This window comes from Stegodyphus dumicola, chromosome 4 (genome assembly GCF_044657685.1).
Source record: "Stegodyphus dumicola isolate Sdum_Otavi_A_Nest chromosome 4, ASM4465768v1".
In the NCBI taxonomy this organism is placed as follows: domain Eukaryota; kingdom Metazoa; phylum Arthropoda; class Arachnida; order Araneae; family Eresidae; genus Stegodyphus; species Stegodyphus dumicola.
In genome coordinates, this window is record NC_140771.1 from 236678514 (window position 1) to 236692569 (window position 14056).

Sequence of the window (14056 nt, forward strand, 5' to 3'; positions counted from 1 at the left end):
ATCACTATTACTTAAAAATTTCCAAGCATATGCAAACTGCTTATTTTACAAAAATTAAAATCTTCTTCCCTTTTCTAATAAAATGCAAGAGATGCAACATAACTGAAAATATATGACTTTTTTCCCCACTTATTCATCACAACAGGAAATTGATACAATTATAAAACAGAAAGAAAATCTGATGTCATTTAATCATTCAGATTTCATATAAATATAAATATATACATGTATAGTATTTAATATACATTTGTGGAATTATAAAATCAATACACATTATCCTCTTCCCCCCCCCCCAGTTTTCTCAGCACATGATTTAGAAACTTCTGATTTCACAAACATGTAAAATATACGCACAAACTGGAAATTATTTTGCTTACTAAAGCAAATATGACTGAAACTGAAAACTTTGAAATACGTAATGTAATAATATTAGAGTCTCTTTACCCCTTTAAAATAACATTTTACAATAAAATTAGTGTGTTTTTATGTAAGCTTTTAAATGTGCTATGTTTATCATTTCAGCTGTCTCTTTAGAAGTAGTATATACTGTATATTTTCCCCTCCCCCTATAAAAGTAAGAGATAAAATTAGTAAGAAAAGAGGGAATGTGTGAGTAAATATGGTATAGATTATCATATAATTTATCTTATTGAATAAAAAAGTGGAGCTGAAAAATGTGTTATTAATTACAAACATTAATACTGGAACAAAGTTTAAGCTTAGTATAAATGTCAGCAATTACCTCTTTGTCTTTTTCACATGCATCAGGATTTGAAATTAAGGTCTCCCAGATATCTTTAGCTCTATTTAAAGGTAAATATTGAGCCCCATCTTGCAAAATGAATTGTAGAAAGCTCAGATGTTCAATAAGGTACTGAAAAATAAATTAAAGTTTTCTGTTTGAGAGGGAAAAGAATTATTACAAAAACATACATAAAAGAAAAATAGATACTTATGTATTAATCTGTTGACCATGATAGCTGGTGATTTCACCAAATTTATACCAATCATTTCTACGGCATTCTAAAGGAACTGATGCATATTTATTTAATAAACAATTAATGTTCAAACTGTTTCATTTTTTAGCTTCATAAAAAGGCTTTCCTCGATTTCTTCTAATTAGTTAGGCCCTTCAATTTTACCAAATATTCTGCATCGAATGTTGGGACTATAAACTTCTTGCAGATAATTGTCCAAATGAATTACTGTTTCATCAGCCATATTCAGCTGACCAAATTGTGTCCATTTATACATGCTGTTTTTGATGGTATGATCCTTTATAAAATTAAAAATAATCCACTGCTTAATCTTCTGAAGGTAGGTGCCATATTTGAATTTTTTCACCAAAAAATGAAAGGAAAAAAAGTATGCCAGTAATGGTAAATTTATATCCTTATCCATAAAAACAAAGACTTATCAAGAATATACCAAAGTTCATTAAACAAAAGCACAGATGTTATGAATATGTTGCGATATAACATTTACCTACAATTGGTATTAAATCACTACAATTGGTATCGAAATATATATATATATATATATATAAAACCAATTAATACATTAAATTTCAAACCTGTTCAATGACAAGGATGATTACAAATTTATTTTAAAATAGTCATTATGAAATATAGTAGATACCCAACGGAGCAGGTTGATACTGGCAATAACATCAACAGTTAACTCAAAATCAGGGTTAATTCAATAGCAATTTTTAAAAAATACAGAAAAGAGTAATAGCCTATATTATGATTAACAAAAAATACTAACAACAATTTACCAATAACTTTAATCAGTTTAATTTGGAGAATATGCATATTTGGTTACGTAAATTAGATCTGCATTTAAAACAAGAGCAACACACCAAAACAGGGAGAAAAAAAAAAAAAAAAAAAAAAAAAAGATGCTTTTGATTATATTATTTTTTATTTGAATAGGAGTCAAGGGAAAACAGAAGATTAATATACTTAATATTAAATTTTTTGATTTAGAAATTTATTTTTAATGGAAATGCTTTAACACTATTTATATGTTCCAAATTTTGCATAAGTAAATTACATATTGCTATGGATAAAAATTATTTCTAAATGCTGTAAAATATCTGCTAGCAAAACTGTTATCTCACACATTTTCTTCTATGTTTTGCATCTCAGATAGAAATTCTGCTTTATTTTAATGGTTTGTGATAATTTTTCTACTGTTCAACAACAAGCAAACTAAACTTCTCCCCCTACCCTAAAGACAAGGCCAGGTTCATTAGGAGTTGATTATAATTTGTCAGCATTATCAACATGGTAAATTTATCACTATCACCAAAAGGAACAACTTTGATCTTCTTTAAATGATTAGATTTACAAAAAGATCTTAACTTCCAGATGCTTCTTATATTTGCTCTTTAGGACTAAAGTAGCAAAACAAGTTTTCAACAGCTATCACAGTGTTCAGGTGTACTTATCAATCAAGCTTCCTAACTAACATTGATTTAACCTGTTCAAGTGTTGATAAACATGGTAAATGGCATGCACAGACACAGCTCATAATAGCAAATACACAGAAATGTGATTTCATATAACAGCAGTGAGTTATCTCAAGTTATATGACATCATCTTGGAAAAATCACGTCCTCAACGAGCATAGCAAATATGCTAACATTTTACTGCATAGATGCTCATTATTTATCATCTTTTGTGATGGAAATTTATACTCAGTAAACCACAAAATAATGAAGTAAAGGAACATCAACATTGTAGGCCTACTTTAGCATTTAACACATCTTTAGCAATCTACAGCAATTTTACTTAAAAGCAACTAATTGCCACTATCAAAAATAAGATATGTTTAAATGACTTGACACTTGGGAGAACTTACGTAATGCTTGTTATTTTCAGATCAGTGCTGTAAGGATATACCAGTCATGTTCTTGCCACTGTGTCACCAAGGTCATTGAGACAACTATCACATAAACATAGCTTTCTTTTGCTTCTAATGGTGCTTCAAATTAAAACACATTCTCATTTCTTATTAACAATTTAAAAAAATTATTCTCTATTCAAAAATGCTCATTTCTTCCACTTTCTCCCATAAAAAATCACGTTCAATTATGAAAATTCCAAATCCTGTTAGTTTCCTTTCACTGAGGCCACCTCACTAGCCATTTCAATTACTTGAATTTTACCTTTATCCAGTAACCAATTATATAGAAAGAAACAATACCACAAACACTCATAAATGAGAGAGAAAGAATAATAGCTTAAACACTAAATAAAAGTTTTAATCTGCAAAATTTCCATTAATACTTTAAACCTGCTCTGGTAAAAATGCTTTACAAATTCCAATCTTTTCTTCTTCATATTAACATAAACTTACTTCTTCATGTGTATTTCTGCCATCAACTAAGGTTGTTGGCTTTAACTGGCCACTTCCTGCAGCATCAGCAGCTTGTTTATGGCACTTTGCTAGACTAGTAGTTATAAGTTTAATGATATCATGTGTTTTATTAAGCTCAGGTAGTGTGGTCTGAAAATAAATACCATAAATATTATTAATTCTGAATAACTGAAAATTTATTAATAATGCAGTTTCTTATGAAATAAAAAACAGCATTTTTATAACTAGTTTACTAAGAAACAAATGCACTAAATAAATAAATAATGCAAGAAGGCAGTATTCTATGCATAAAATTTTCAGTTAACTTCCAATTTACAACCTCCTTTAACAACTCTTCCCCATAATTTCTTTTGTTTTCAATGGTTTAAAAAAAAAAAAAAAAAAAAAAAAAAAATGACAACTAAAGTGAGAGAAGAGTGAACCTTGTGAACATAAAACTTTCGAAGAATAAATACAGTTTGTGAAAGACAAACAAATGGATGAATATAAAATAGAAAGAATGTGATGTTGAAATTTTGTAATTTGTATTGTGTTAATGATCGTTTTTATAGTATCAACACTAATCACAATCTAATTTATGTTAACTTTATCTTACCACATGTTTTAATTTTACATAAAATAGTTTAATACTTCATTTTAATATCACAATTAATAACATATAAAATGGCTTTTCAATTTATGACCTGACTGTTAAAATCTCAGCAATATCTATAAGAAAGGACTGCTTATAATTAAAACAACACATATTAGGTCAAAATATTTTTAAAAAATAAATTCTACATGACATTTCTAATATATATATATGTAAGAAAAATAAAAAATATGTAAAAGATTAAATTAGCAATGTAAATTTCCCTTCTCAATTCTACAAATTGTAAGATTTCATCCTGAACATTATGTATTTACTTTCTATGCTTTGGCCTAACTGGACTGCAGTCTGTCTGTTCCTCCTTTCTTACTGCAAAATTATCTAAAATGTAAGCTTTTTGGAATAGGCACAATTAATGTGCCAACTTCTTTGTGGCCACAACATGTTGCTGAAATAAAAAATGAAGATTTAATCTGTCTTTGCCTCCAATTTCCTATTCATTATGAATCAACACTTCTACCGCATCAAAATTCTTGCTGATCATTATGGATTCAACTTGCCTGTATTCTGTTACAGAATTTATTACAACAGAGCTGGCCAGAGTTTGATTTTATTACATATATAAATGCATACAAGTTTAATAATGAAAACTGTACCTTTATTTCATACAGAAAATATAATTTTTAGATATAAATAAAAAAAATCAGTAGCATATAATAAAGAAAATAATAAGCAAACACAAATCATCAAATCAGTTTATATTATTAAATAAAAAAAAATTAGCATCGTATAATGCTTAATAAATGTCTATGCAAAAGCTACTTGCAAGAATCCAGAACACAAATCACATATGCTGATATAAGAATATCTCACATAATGTGCCACATAATAATAAATGAAAAAGCATTTTATATTTATGAGGTCTTACCTTATCTTGCTTATACACGCCAGATTTCACTATATTCTCACAAATACTATGAAGCAGTTTCAAAGATGGAAGAACAGAAACTCCCTGAAATGAAATTGCTAAAAATTAATTAAATAAATCTTTCCAGTTAAATGACAGTTGAACTAGGAGTAATTATACTGCAAGTTATATGAATTTTACTAAATTTTAGCAAGATACTTACTGAACGTAAAAAAAACTGAAAGTAATTATTACACTTCTTTATGCTTGAAAGTCTTAATTATCTCACAACACTATACAGATAACAGAGAGTACACTGCATACATATAAATGATATGTTAATTAAAAATTTTTCATTTAAAAGACAAAACTGAATTTGTCACCTCCACAAACATTAAGCTGAATCAGAGGTGATTGGGACTCCATGTTAGATATCCTGAAAATACCATGGAGTAAAAACAATTTTTTTTTCCACTATTTCTATGCTATACAATTGGTTATACCCATTTGCTGTTGTATAATTTCATAGTCTAAAAATCTTCAATTTATGTAATCTCTGAATGATATATATTACATTACACAAAATTTGAGAGATATAATGAGTGCACATTTCATAAATCTGCAAATTTCGGATTTATGAAAGTTGAAAAACTGGAATTCTGGCTATATCCAGTGAATGAATATATACCTCTAGTTGATTGATGTACTATTATTTATTACATAAATCTAATTGTTGCCAATGATTTTTCAGATACATTTTAGGTTAGTGAAACTGGTCCTGCACTTTCAAAGAGAAAACATATGAAATATGCATGCACAGTTGAAGTGTTTTTAGCAAATGATTTATTTTTAAGGTCCCAAATTTAAATAAATTACAGCAATAAAATTATACTTATTTATATCAAATTGGTACTATTCAGATTATAAATAATTACAGGATATACCTGCCCAAAGTTTGCAGAATTAGCAAAGTTAAATAAAATTATGCACATACCTTTCTAATATCTTCAATACATTTCACACAATACAGCTTTTTTGTTTGATCTTTATGAGACACTTCTCTTAAAATTAAAAAATGTTCTTCTAAAGCTAATTCCACTAAGTTCATAGGAAGTACAACAGAATGAGCAAGATCCCACAAAAGATCTAAAACCTGAAACGAACAAAATTTATTCTTGAAAACAAACAGAACTAATAATATGAGTCACCCCCTTCAGTTTTGCATTAATAAATGCTTTATTTAAAAATAAATAAATAAACATATAAAATATAAATTACATTTTTAATTAAGATTAAATAAATAGTAAAAACATAAAACATAAACAGTAAAAACATAAGATTAAATAACAATAATAACCCAAGATTAAATAATAACAATATGAGAATAGAAATAAAACTTTACTAAAAAGGGTAAAAGAGGAAAAAAATAACTTTAGAGGTAAAAAATAAACTTTACAGTGGCTACTCTACAATGAAATGTCGCTGAATTTGGGGTCCTGATCAGTAACAAGCTGCTGCATCTTTGATCTTGATAATGCTGCCATATGAGGAGAAATTGATTCAACAAGTCCACACAGCTGCTCCTGCAAACCTACCAAAATTTGCCATAAATCAATTAAAAATGCTGGTAGTAAATGGTATGTTTGCGCACCTTTTCCTAAAGTATCCCAAAGGTGTTAAAAGGGCTTTCAGTCCAAGTTTCTGAGCATCCATTTCAACAGAGAGAATTCAATGAAATAATCCTTGAAGCAGGTCGCAGCCAACTGGGATCTGTAACAGAAACAGCTGTCCAGCTGGTATACTCGATTTTCATCAGTATGGCAGAAAAGCATGGAGGGTTGTATGTGGTTGCCAAGCATGTCTATGTACTTATATGCAGTGAGGGAACTTGGTACACATATCAGAGGCTCCAAACATTGCCAAGAGAAAATAACCTCACACCATCACTGAAACCACTATGTCACTGTACAATTCCAACCTGGCTTCATATTCTTAGCCTATTATCAACATGATGCAGTGAGAATTGAAAGTCATCATTCCACACTACTAACTTCTAGTTGTCCATAGTTTGTGGCCCATGCAAGATATTATACACACAGGCATGCAATGAAAAGTGGTATTCTCATGGATCTATCGCTTTTAAAGACCATTTAGTGAAGCAAATGTTGCCCAGTCTGCTCTACTACTGTCTTATTGGACTCTTCCTTCATATGGGTGGTTATGGTTTGGTGTTGTTGACTACACATGATAATGGCTGACTCTTCAAAGATCACAATCATTCAAGGCTGTCTGTCCCTTGTAATTTACCCAATTACTTCACTGTGTTCTCTTACCATAGTCTTGATATCAGGAAACAAGAAAAACCCAATTCTCAAACTACTTTTAAAACTGAAGAACTCATGTATCAAGTACCTATTATTTGTTCTTGGTTGAAAAATCTAAAATGCAAGATTCACCCACCATCTTACTTTTTAATAATTGCTGTAAAACAGCCACATTTTCAGATAAACATATTTCATAACAGTATTCTCACATGTGCAGAAATCAAGCAAAAGTGCCATTATGTTTTTATAAAACTACCCGTTTTCAATTGAATGTCATTCCAATGTATACTGCCCTCCAAAAGCTAAGGAACAGAATGTTTTTCGTGTCTAATTTGAGAATGAAGCAACACAGAAACCAGATATTCAGAGAATATGTTCACTGAACAGTTCTTTAAAATGGGGTGGTAATATTACAAAAATGGATTCTAATAAAGAATGTGTCCACACCTAGCTGCAATACATTGGCGGCAGCGACGTTCCATGCTGTCAATTAAGTTGTTGATCAGTGAAAAGGGAAGCAACGACCAGACATGGAGTAATCCCTGTTCAAGATTATCTAACGACCTTGCAGGAGGACTTAAAGCAGCAACCTGTCTCCTAAGGTAGTCCCAAAGATGCTCCATCGGATTCAGGTCTGGGGATTGAGCTGGTGATTCCATCCACTCCATATCGTGACCCTCAAGATATTTTTCATAAACCCGAGCTCGGTGCGGACACGCATTGTCATTCATCAGAAGAAATCCAGGACCAATAGCAGTGGCATATGGGTGGACATATTGATCAAGGATCTTGTCTCGATACATCACACCAGAATGAACACATGTACATGAACACATGTACGATCCATTGAACACATGTACATCAGTGTGACCACCGACAGAGATCCCAGCCCAAACCATTATTCCACCACCTCTGGAGCTGTGTCTTTCCATAATGTGGGACTTGTTGTATCTGGTGCATTGTTCCCTCCAGATCAGTTGATGACCTAAATCACTCTCCAATGTGAACCTGGACTCGTCTGTGAAGAGAACAGATACCCATTGTTGACTGGTTTAGGAGACGCGTTCTCTCCAACATAAACGGGTACCTCCAAGTCCTTGGCTCAGCGGACACAAACAACTGGTCGTCTTGCATACAGACTTGTATGACCAGATGTCTGCACACTGTAGTAGCTCAGATTCTTGTTCCTGTTGCCATTAAATGATCTGCCATGAGTTGAGGCACAGTAATATTACTCCTCCTTCAGGTCAAAAGAGCTAAATAACAGTCTTCCACAGGTGTTGTAACCCTAGGTCTGCTTGGAACATGTCTTCTAGACACAGAATCCTCGGATTCAAACTGATTCCATAGTTGGTGGACCACACTACGAGAGACATTGAGATGAGATCACCTTGTGACATCCCTATTTCCATCTATCCGATCACCTGCCACCTCAACGAATCAGGCAAATGACTTCTCCCGGGCATTGATAGACTCTCCTGGATATTGTCCACGAAAATGTAATAACAACTGAAGATAACACTCGTGAACAAAAATTAGTTTTTGTATTTTTTTCTCCAACTCCTATATTTATTTCTATAAAATAAAAGTGGTAACTATTGTTTTTCCATATATTTTCTTAAATTTTATTACTGTCATGCATATGAACTGTGAATTTAAATGTTACTGACATTTTTGTAATGGTGAGCTTTGAGAAACATGATGTTCCTTAACTTTTGGAGGGCAGTATATAAATTAAACAAATAAACTTGTGTACATGCATACATATATGATTCCAAACATTCAAATTCAGCATTTCAATTTACATAAATTTGCAGATAGGTGAGGTTTGCAAGACATAAATTCCTCTATCTGTTTATTTCAAAACTTTCTCAGCAAATAACTGTTAAAAACAAGGCAAAACTAGCATTAACACATCAAAAAAGCAGTAGATTTATGAACAAATTTTATTAGATGAATAATAAATGACTTTAAACAGCCCTACTTGAAAACTTAACTTTATTTTGAATTTTTCAAGTGTGACTTTTAAACTCGTGTGATTTTCACAGAAAGAACATCAATTCCTTCTCAGAAACTTTCTAAAAATTTTTAATTCTTTTTTTCTATTCCACATATAAAATATTTCAAATGAACGTATATACTGTATTTAAATGAAAGTGATGTATTTCTGTTTTCATGTAAAATGACTCTAAACTATTAACTAACTTTATTCTAAACTAACTTTTACTCTAAACTATTAACTAACAGGAATATATATTTAATTATTAACTAACTTTTACTCTAAACTAATAACTAACAGGAATATGTATTTAACTATTAACTAACTTTTATATGTATTTAATTGTGGTATAAAAACTTAAATAGCATATTTCATATTTTAAATAAATAAAATAGCACAACTGATTTTTAATAATTTCAAAAACACACATATCATACCAAAAATTTCCAAAATATAAATCTAGATCTCTGTCTTACACACTGCTTATATCACTGACACACATAATTTGATTTCCCACATTTTTCCTATTACATGACTTTTTTTTAAATCTGATTTGTATGTATTAGATAATGCAATATATTAAACATATTTTTGTGTTTAAAAAACACATTTATCTGTAAATGTATGCTATTGTTTCACATGCATTTTTTATCCTCTATTTAAGATTCCCCATTGTAAAGGTTGTACCCTAAAATATACATGCTCTCCAATTTTTTAAAGGGTTTCAAAATTAAAAGTGTGATATTTACTTTACATCATGTACTTTACATAATCACATTAAATTCATAATATAAAAATTAAATATTTAAATTATTTCAAAGCAAAAATTTATGGAAAGGATAAAAATAATTCAAATTTTCTTTTCATAAATTTTGAAAATTCCAGAAATGAAATGAAAGTCAGTCTGTTGCATATAAAATACGACTCACCAGTGGCCGAGCGGTAATGTCGCTGAACACTGGTAATTCGGTTCGAGGTTCGAATCCTGCGAGCAGGCTGGCTGCATGGGCATTTTCCTGGTTTTCCCCATGTGTAACGTGTATACGAGCCAGTTTGCCTTAGAAAGTCCTCCACGAAGGCACCCCTCCCCTTAGGCAGGCAGCCCTCGAGGCTTTGCAATAATCACACACACACACATATAAAATACAAAATATAATCATCTTATATTATAAAAAATAAACTATTTTTTTTATGTCTAAGTGATAAAAGAAAGCCAAGTTTGAACTTCTATTCCTTTTATGATAATCAATGTTGTATTAGAAAGCTGGAGATAATAACAATATTATTATACTATTTTTATGGTCTTATATAATACCAGAAGTTCAATTTACTTTAGTTGAAGCTCTTCCTTGGTTAGTCTCTTTTCCAATTCTGCCCATGAAAATTATAAGCCTCTTCTTCATTTGATCATTGCTTTCTTGCCATCTCTAAAATAATAATAATAATCAAAATAAAACATTTTAAAATACTTTTCTAATTAATAAAAAGAATCTGATGTGGAAACCACGACTTCCTTATATGGCCTATTAAATTATACACATTTTTTGCTGCAATTCAATTCAACTTACTTCCTCGAATTTCATTAGAAATATTATATTTCTCATTCAATTAATTCAGTTCCCACTTTGCAGCAAGGCCAAAAATATATAAAAACTCAAAACATTTTCATTAAAAATTGTAAAATACAGAAAAACATAAAACACCAAATACAGTCAAAAACAGTTGCAAGAAAAAGCAATTCGGTCAGCGGGCAAGAAGACAAATTATTTGGTGCACAAAGCTGAAACTTTACTTTTGGTCCTACTTGGCAAAAACACACTGAAGTTTGTGCATAAATTAAATTAATTCACTATTCTACTAAGAGCTTCAAATGTAAACAAATAACAGCTTAATACCACTTAAACAACATTTAAATTATTGATAATTCTACACCTTTTGTATGGACATTAACTAAAGGCACGAAAACTTTAAATGAACATAAGAACAGCATAATTCAACCACTTTTAAAGCAAAAATTACACAATTTACCAACATGTAAGAATTTTTTAAAGAAAGAAAAAGAAAAAAATCTGAAGGGTTTAAGATTTTAAATTACGTCTAAAATTTTTTATTTTTTTTATTTTTTTATTTTTTTAACGTTTAGTGTGTTAACTGTATTTATTAAATATCTCATTCTTTGCACTTAAACCATAAAATTCAGTTCAACAGCAATGTCGCAAAATAATTTTAAAATGAGCGTATCTTTAGAATTTCTGATACACAGTTCCGCGCGATAAAAAGGTTTTTTTTCCCCTCTGTAGAGTCTTGCCACTGCTCGCTTTTACATCATTGAGTTTGCTAATTAAAAATACGTTTAAAGTTTTACAAAATATTAAATCAATAACAAAACAAATTCCAAATTTCAAGTTTGTGCTTTCAAATGCCCATATTTCACAGTAGTATTACATCATTCAAAATTGGATGGCTCTAGGTACCATTGTTTTATCACAATGCGAGAAACATATATATACATTTATGCAGATTCTTCATTATTTAATTCCTTCAAATATAATACAAGGCGATAGTATTTGGTGGCAACGATTTGAAAAGTGATACAGCCTTTTAAAATTTTCAATGCAAAATCGCAAAATGGAAACAATAGTCCTTCAGGCACAAAGCTCATATGGACTAAAAAAAAAACAGAGCTCATTAAGCTCACTAATAAGCATATATATTACGTATATTTGGTGCATTTGATTGCAACCAAAAAGGGAGGTTATACATTTTACAGCTGTGCAACATACAAAATTTCATTATTCTAAGTCTACTCATTTTTTAGGTACATGAGATACTTTAAATAATAAATATATCTATAAATGATAAATCATGAAGACATCTCTTCTGAATCCATTTTACAATCTGTTTTTGGAAGAAAAAAAAAAAAAAAAAGAGTCCTTTATTCTGTTAGTACATACAGATGTCATGCAAAAACATCATTCAAGTGAATTCAAAAGCGGTCAAAATGGATTTTTTTGTTGAAATATGATATGCGAATTTTTCACAATTACAATACTTCCTTTACTTCAAAAAAGGAAGTTAAAAAAGGAGTGTATTTAGGAAATTTAAATTCTTACCTCTTGCACTAAATTTAATAAATGATCAAACTGCTCCATACTGAACTTAGAAGCAGCTGCTGTCATAATTGAGTGTATATTATCTATAAGCTGAGCATTCTGGCCAACCTAAAACATAAAAACACTAATTAAAAGAAGGATTCAAGTTAAGGAAGTCCTTGTGAATAATTATTCAGAAAGCAGACTCTTCGACTAGTAATAGTGCATACTATGCTGTAAAAAGTAAAAAGTTCTTTCAAAATTCTCAGCCTAACAACTTTTATGAAAAATCTCCAAATAATTTATTTTTTCAATATACAACTTTAGTAACACTTAAATTTTGCTTCATAAAACATCAAAGAATAATACATAAATTTAATTTTCATAGATTAATAAATTATATTCATTGTTACACTAGCATTTACTACTAAGGGCAATAAATATTAATTTAATGGGAAAATATTAGAAACCTGCATGTTCCAAATTTTAGTCAGTTCTTCAATTGAAAGTCGATGGCCCATGAATTCTACAATTCCTTTAATTTTGTCTGTATATTGCACCTGATCAATATTTCCTAAAATTAAATGAAAATCCTGATAAATATTTCATAAAAAAATGAAGTTTTGCATTTATATTTTTATATAAAGTATACCCCATTTTCAAAAACAAATATTTTTTTGCAGAAAAAACTTTAGTTATATTTAGTATATTTGGAATTTCTTATCAATCGACAAAGTATACATTTATTACCTAGCCAGCAGTAATAAATAACAGAAAAAAAAAAAGAGATTACAAGCTGCTTATGATTACAATAAAAATTATTACTTTTTGGAAAGGGAGAAAAACTAACAGAGAATCAAGCATATACCTTCAAGTGCAATGGACAATACTTCATTTTCAGCAAGCCAATTCAAAAGGCTTTCAGAATCAATGGCTATTTTTGAACACCTTATGCTTGAACTATCATCAATGAGCTTCATTACCTAAATAAAAGGGGAGAGAGATTAATAATTTTGAAAATCTTATAAAGTAAACAAATTTTGGTTAGAATTTAAAAAATTAAATTAAAAACAGAATGTTCATATTTATGTACAGGGTGCTCACAAAAAGGATGATGATAGACTTTTTTTTATTTCTTTAAATACTTATCCTAGATATGAACTTCCAATAACAAAGTTTCTTAAAATAGGTACAGAAATACATAAAAATAGTCTCAACACTAAAGATGGGGGGGGGGAATCCGTAAAAATGAAATCTTACTAAAATGTTCATTATCATAATCAGTCAGCTTTAACAAAAATGATTGAGAAATAATTATAAATATCTACAGTAAAATGATGCTCGTGCCTCTCCTCATAGTACATTAATTTATTTTAAAATGCAATTACTATCAGTTACATTTTAAAGACTATGACTGATAATGTAAACATGTATATTTCTTAACAATTAGCCATTAAAAAATACTCACTAATTTTATACCAAGCTACAGGAAACAAACAATGACCTTGACTAACAGCAAAAATATGAGATGAAACTCCATATGCAACTTAATCTAAATATTTTTCTGTTTCAAGAGACACTTTTCTCTTTCAAAAGGCAAAAAAACCTCATTTGTAGTACCTCCCCCCCCCAATTTAAGAACATTAAAAAAGAAGAAGCAAAGAATGCCAATGAAATCTTCCATGAGAAACTAAAGAAAAATTTAAATATATAAATGTACACCATTCAAATTTATCTTAAAAAAAACCAACAGAATATAAT

General features: G+C 29.7%; 1 protein-coding gene across 1 annotated transcript in view; it reads right to left on the reverse strand.

The window, feature by feature from the left end:
* LOC118188695 (ubiquitin carboxyl-terminal hydrolase 24-like) overlaps positions 1–14056 on the reverse strand; it is a 208863-nt gene that overhangs the window by 156849 nt on the left and 37958 nt on the right. Inside the window, exons 10-17 of the mRNA XM_035359190.2 lie at positions 13164–13278; positions 12766–12869; positions 12317–12424; positions 10535–10630; positions 5875–6033; positions 4902–4985; positions 3364–3513; positions 743–874 (exon numbers count right to left, since the gene is read on the reverse strand). Coding sequence (XP_035215081.1) covers positions 743–874; positions 3364–3513; positions 4902–4985; positions 5875–6033; positions 10535–10630; positions 12317–12424; positions 12766–12869; positions 13164–13278 — 948 coding nt within the window. The remainder of the gene's footprint in view (positions 1–742; positions 875–3363; positions 3514–4901; positions 4986–5874; positions 6034–10534; positions 10631–12316; positions 12425–12765; positions 12870–13163; positions 13279–14056) is intronic.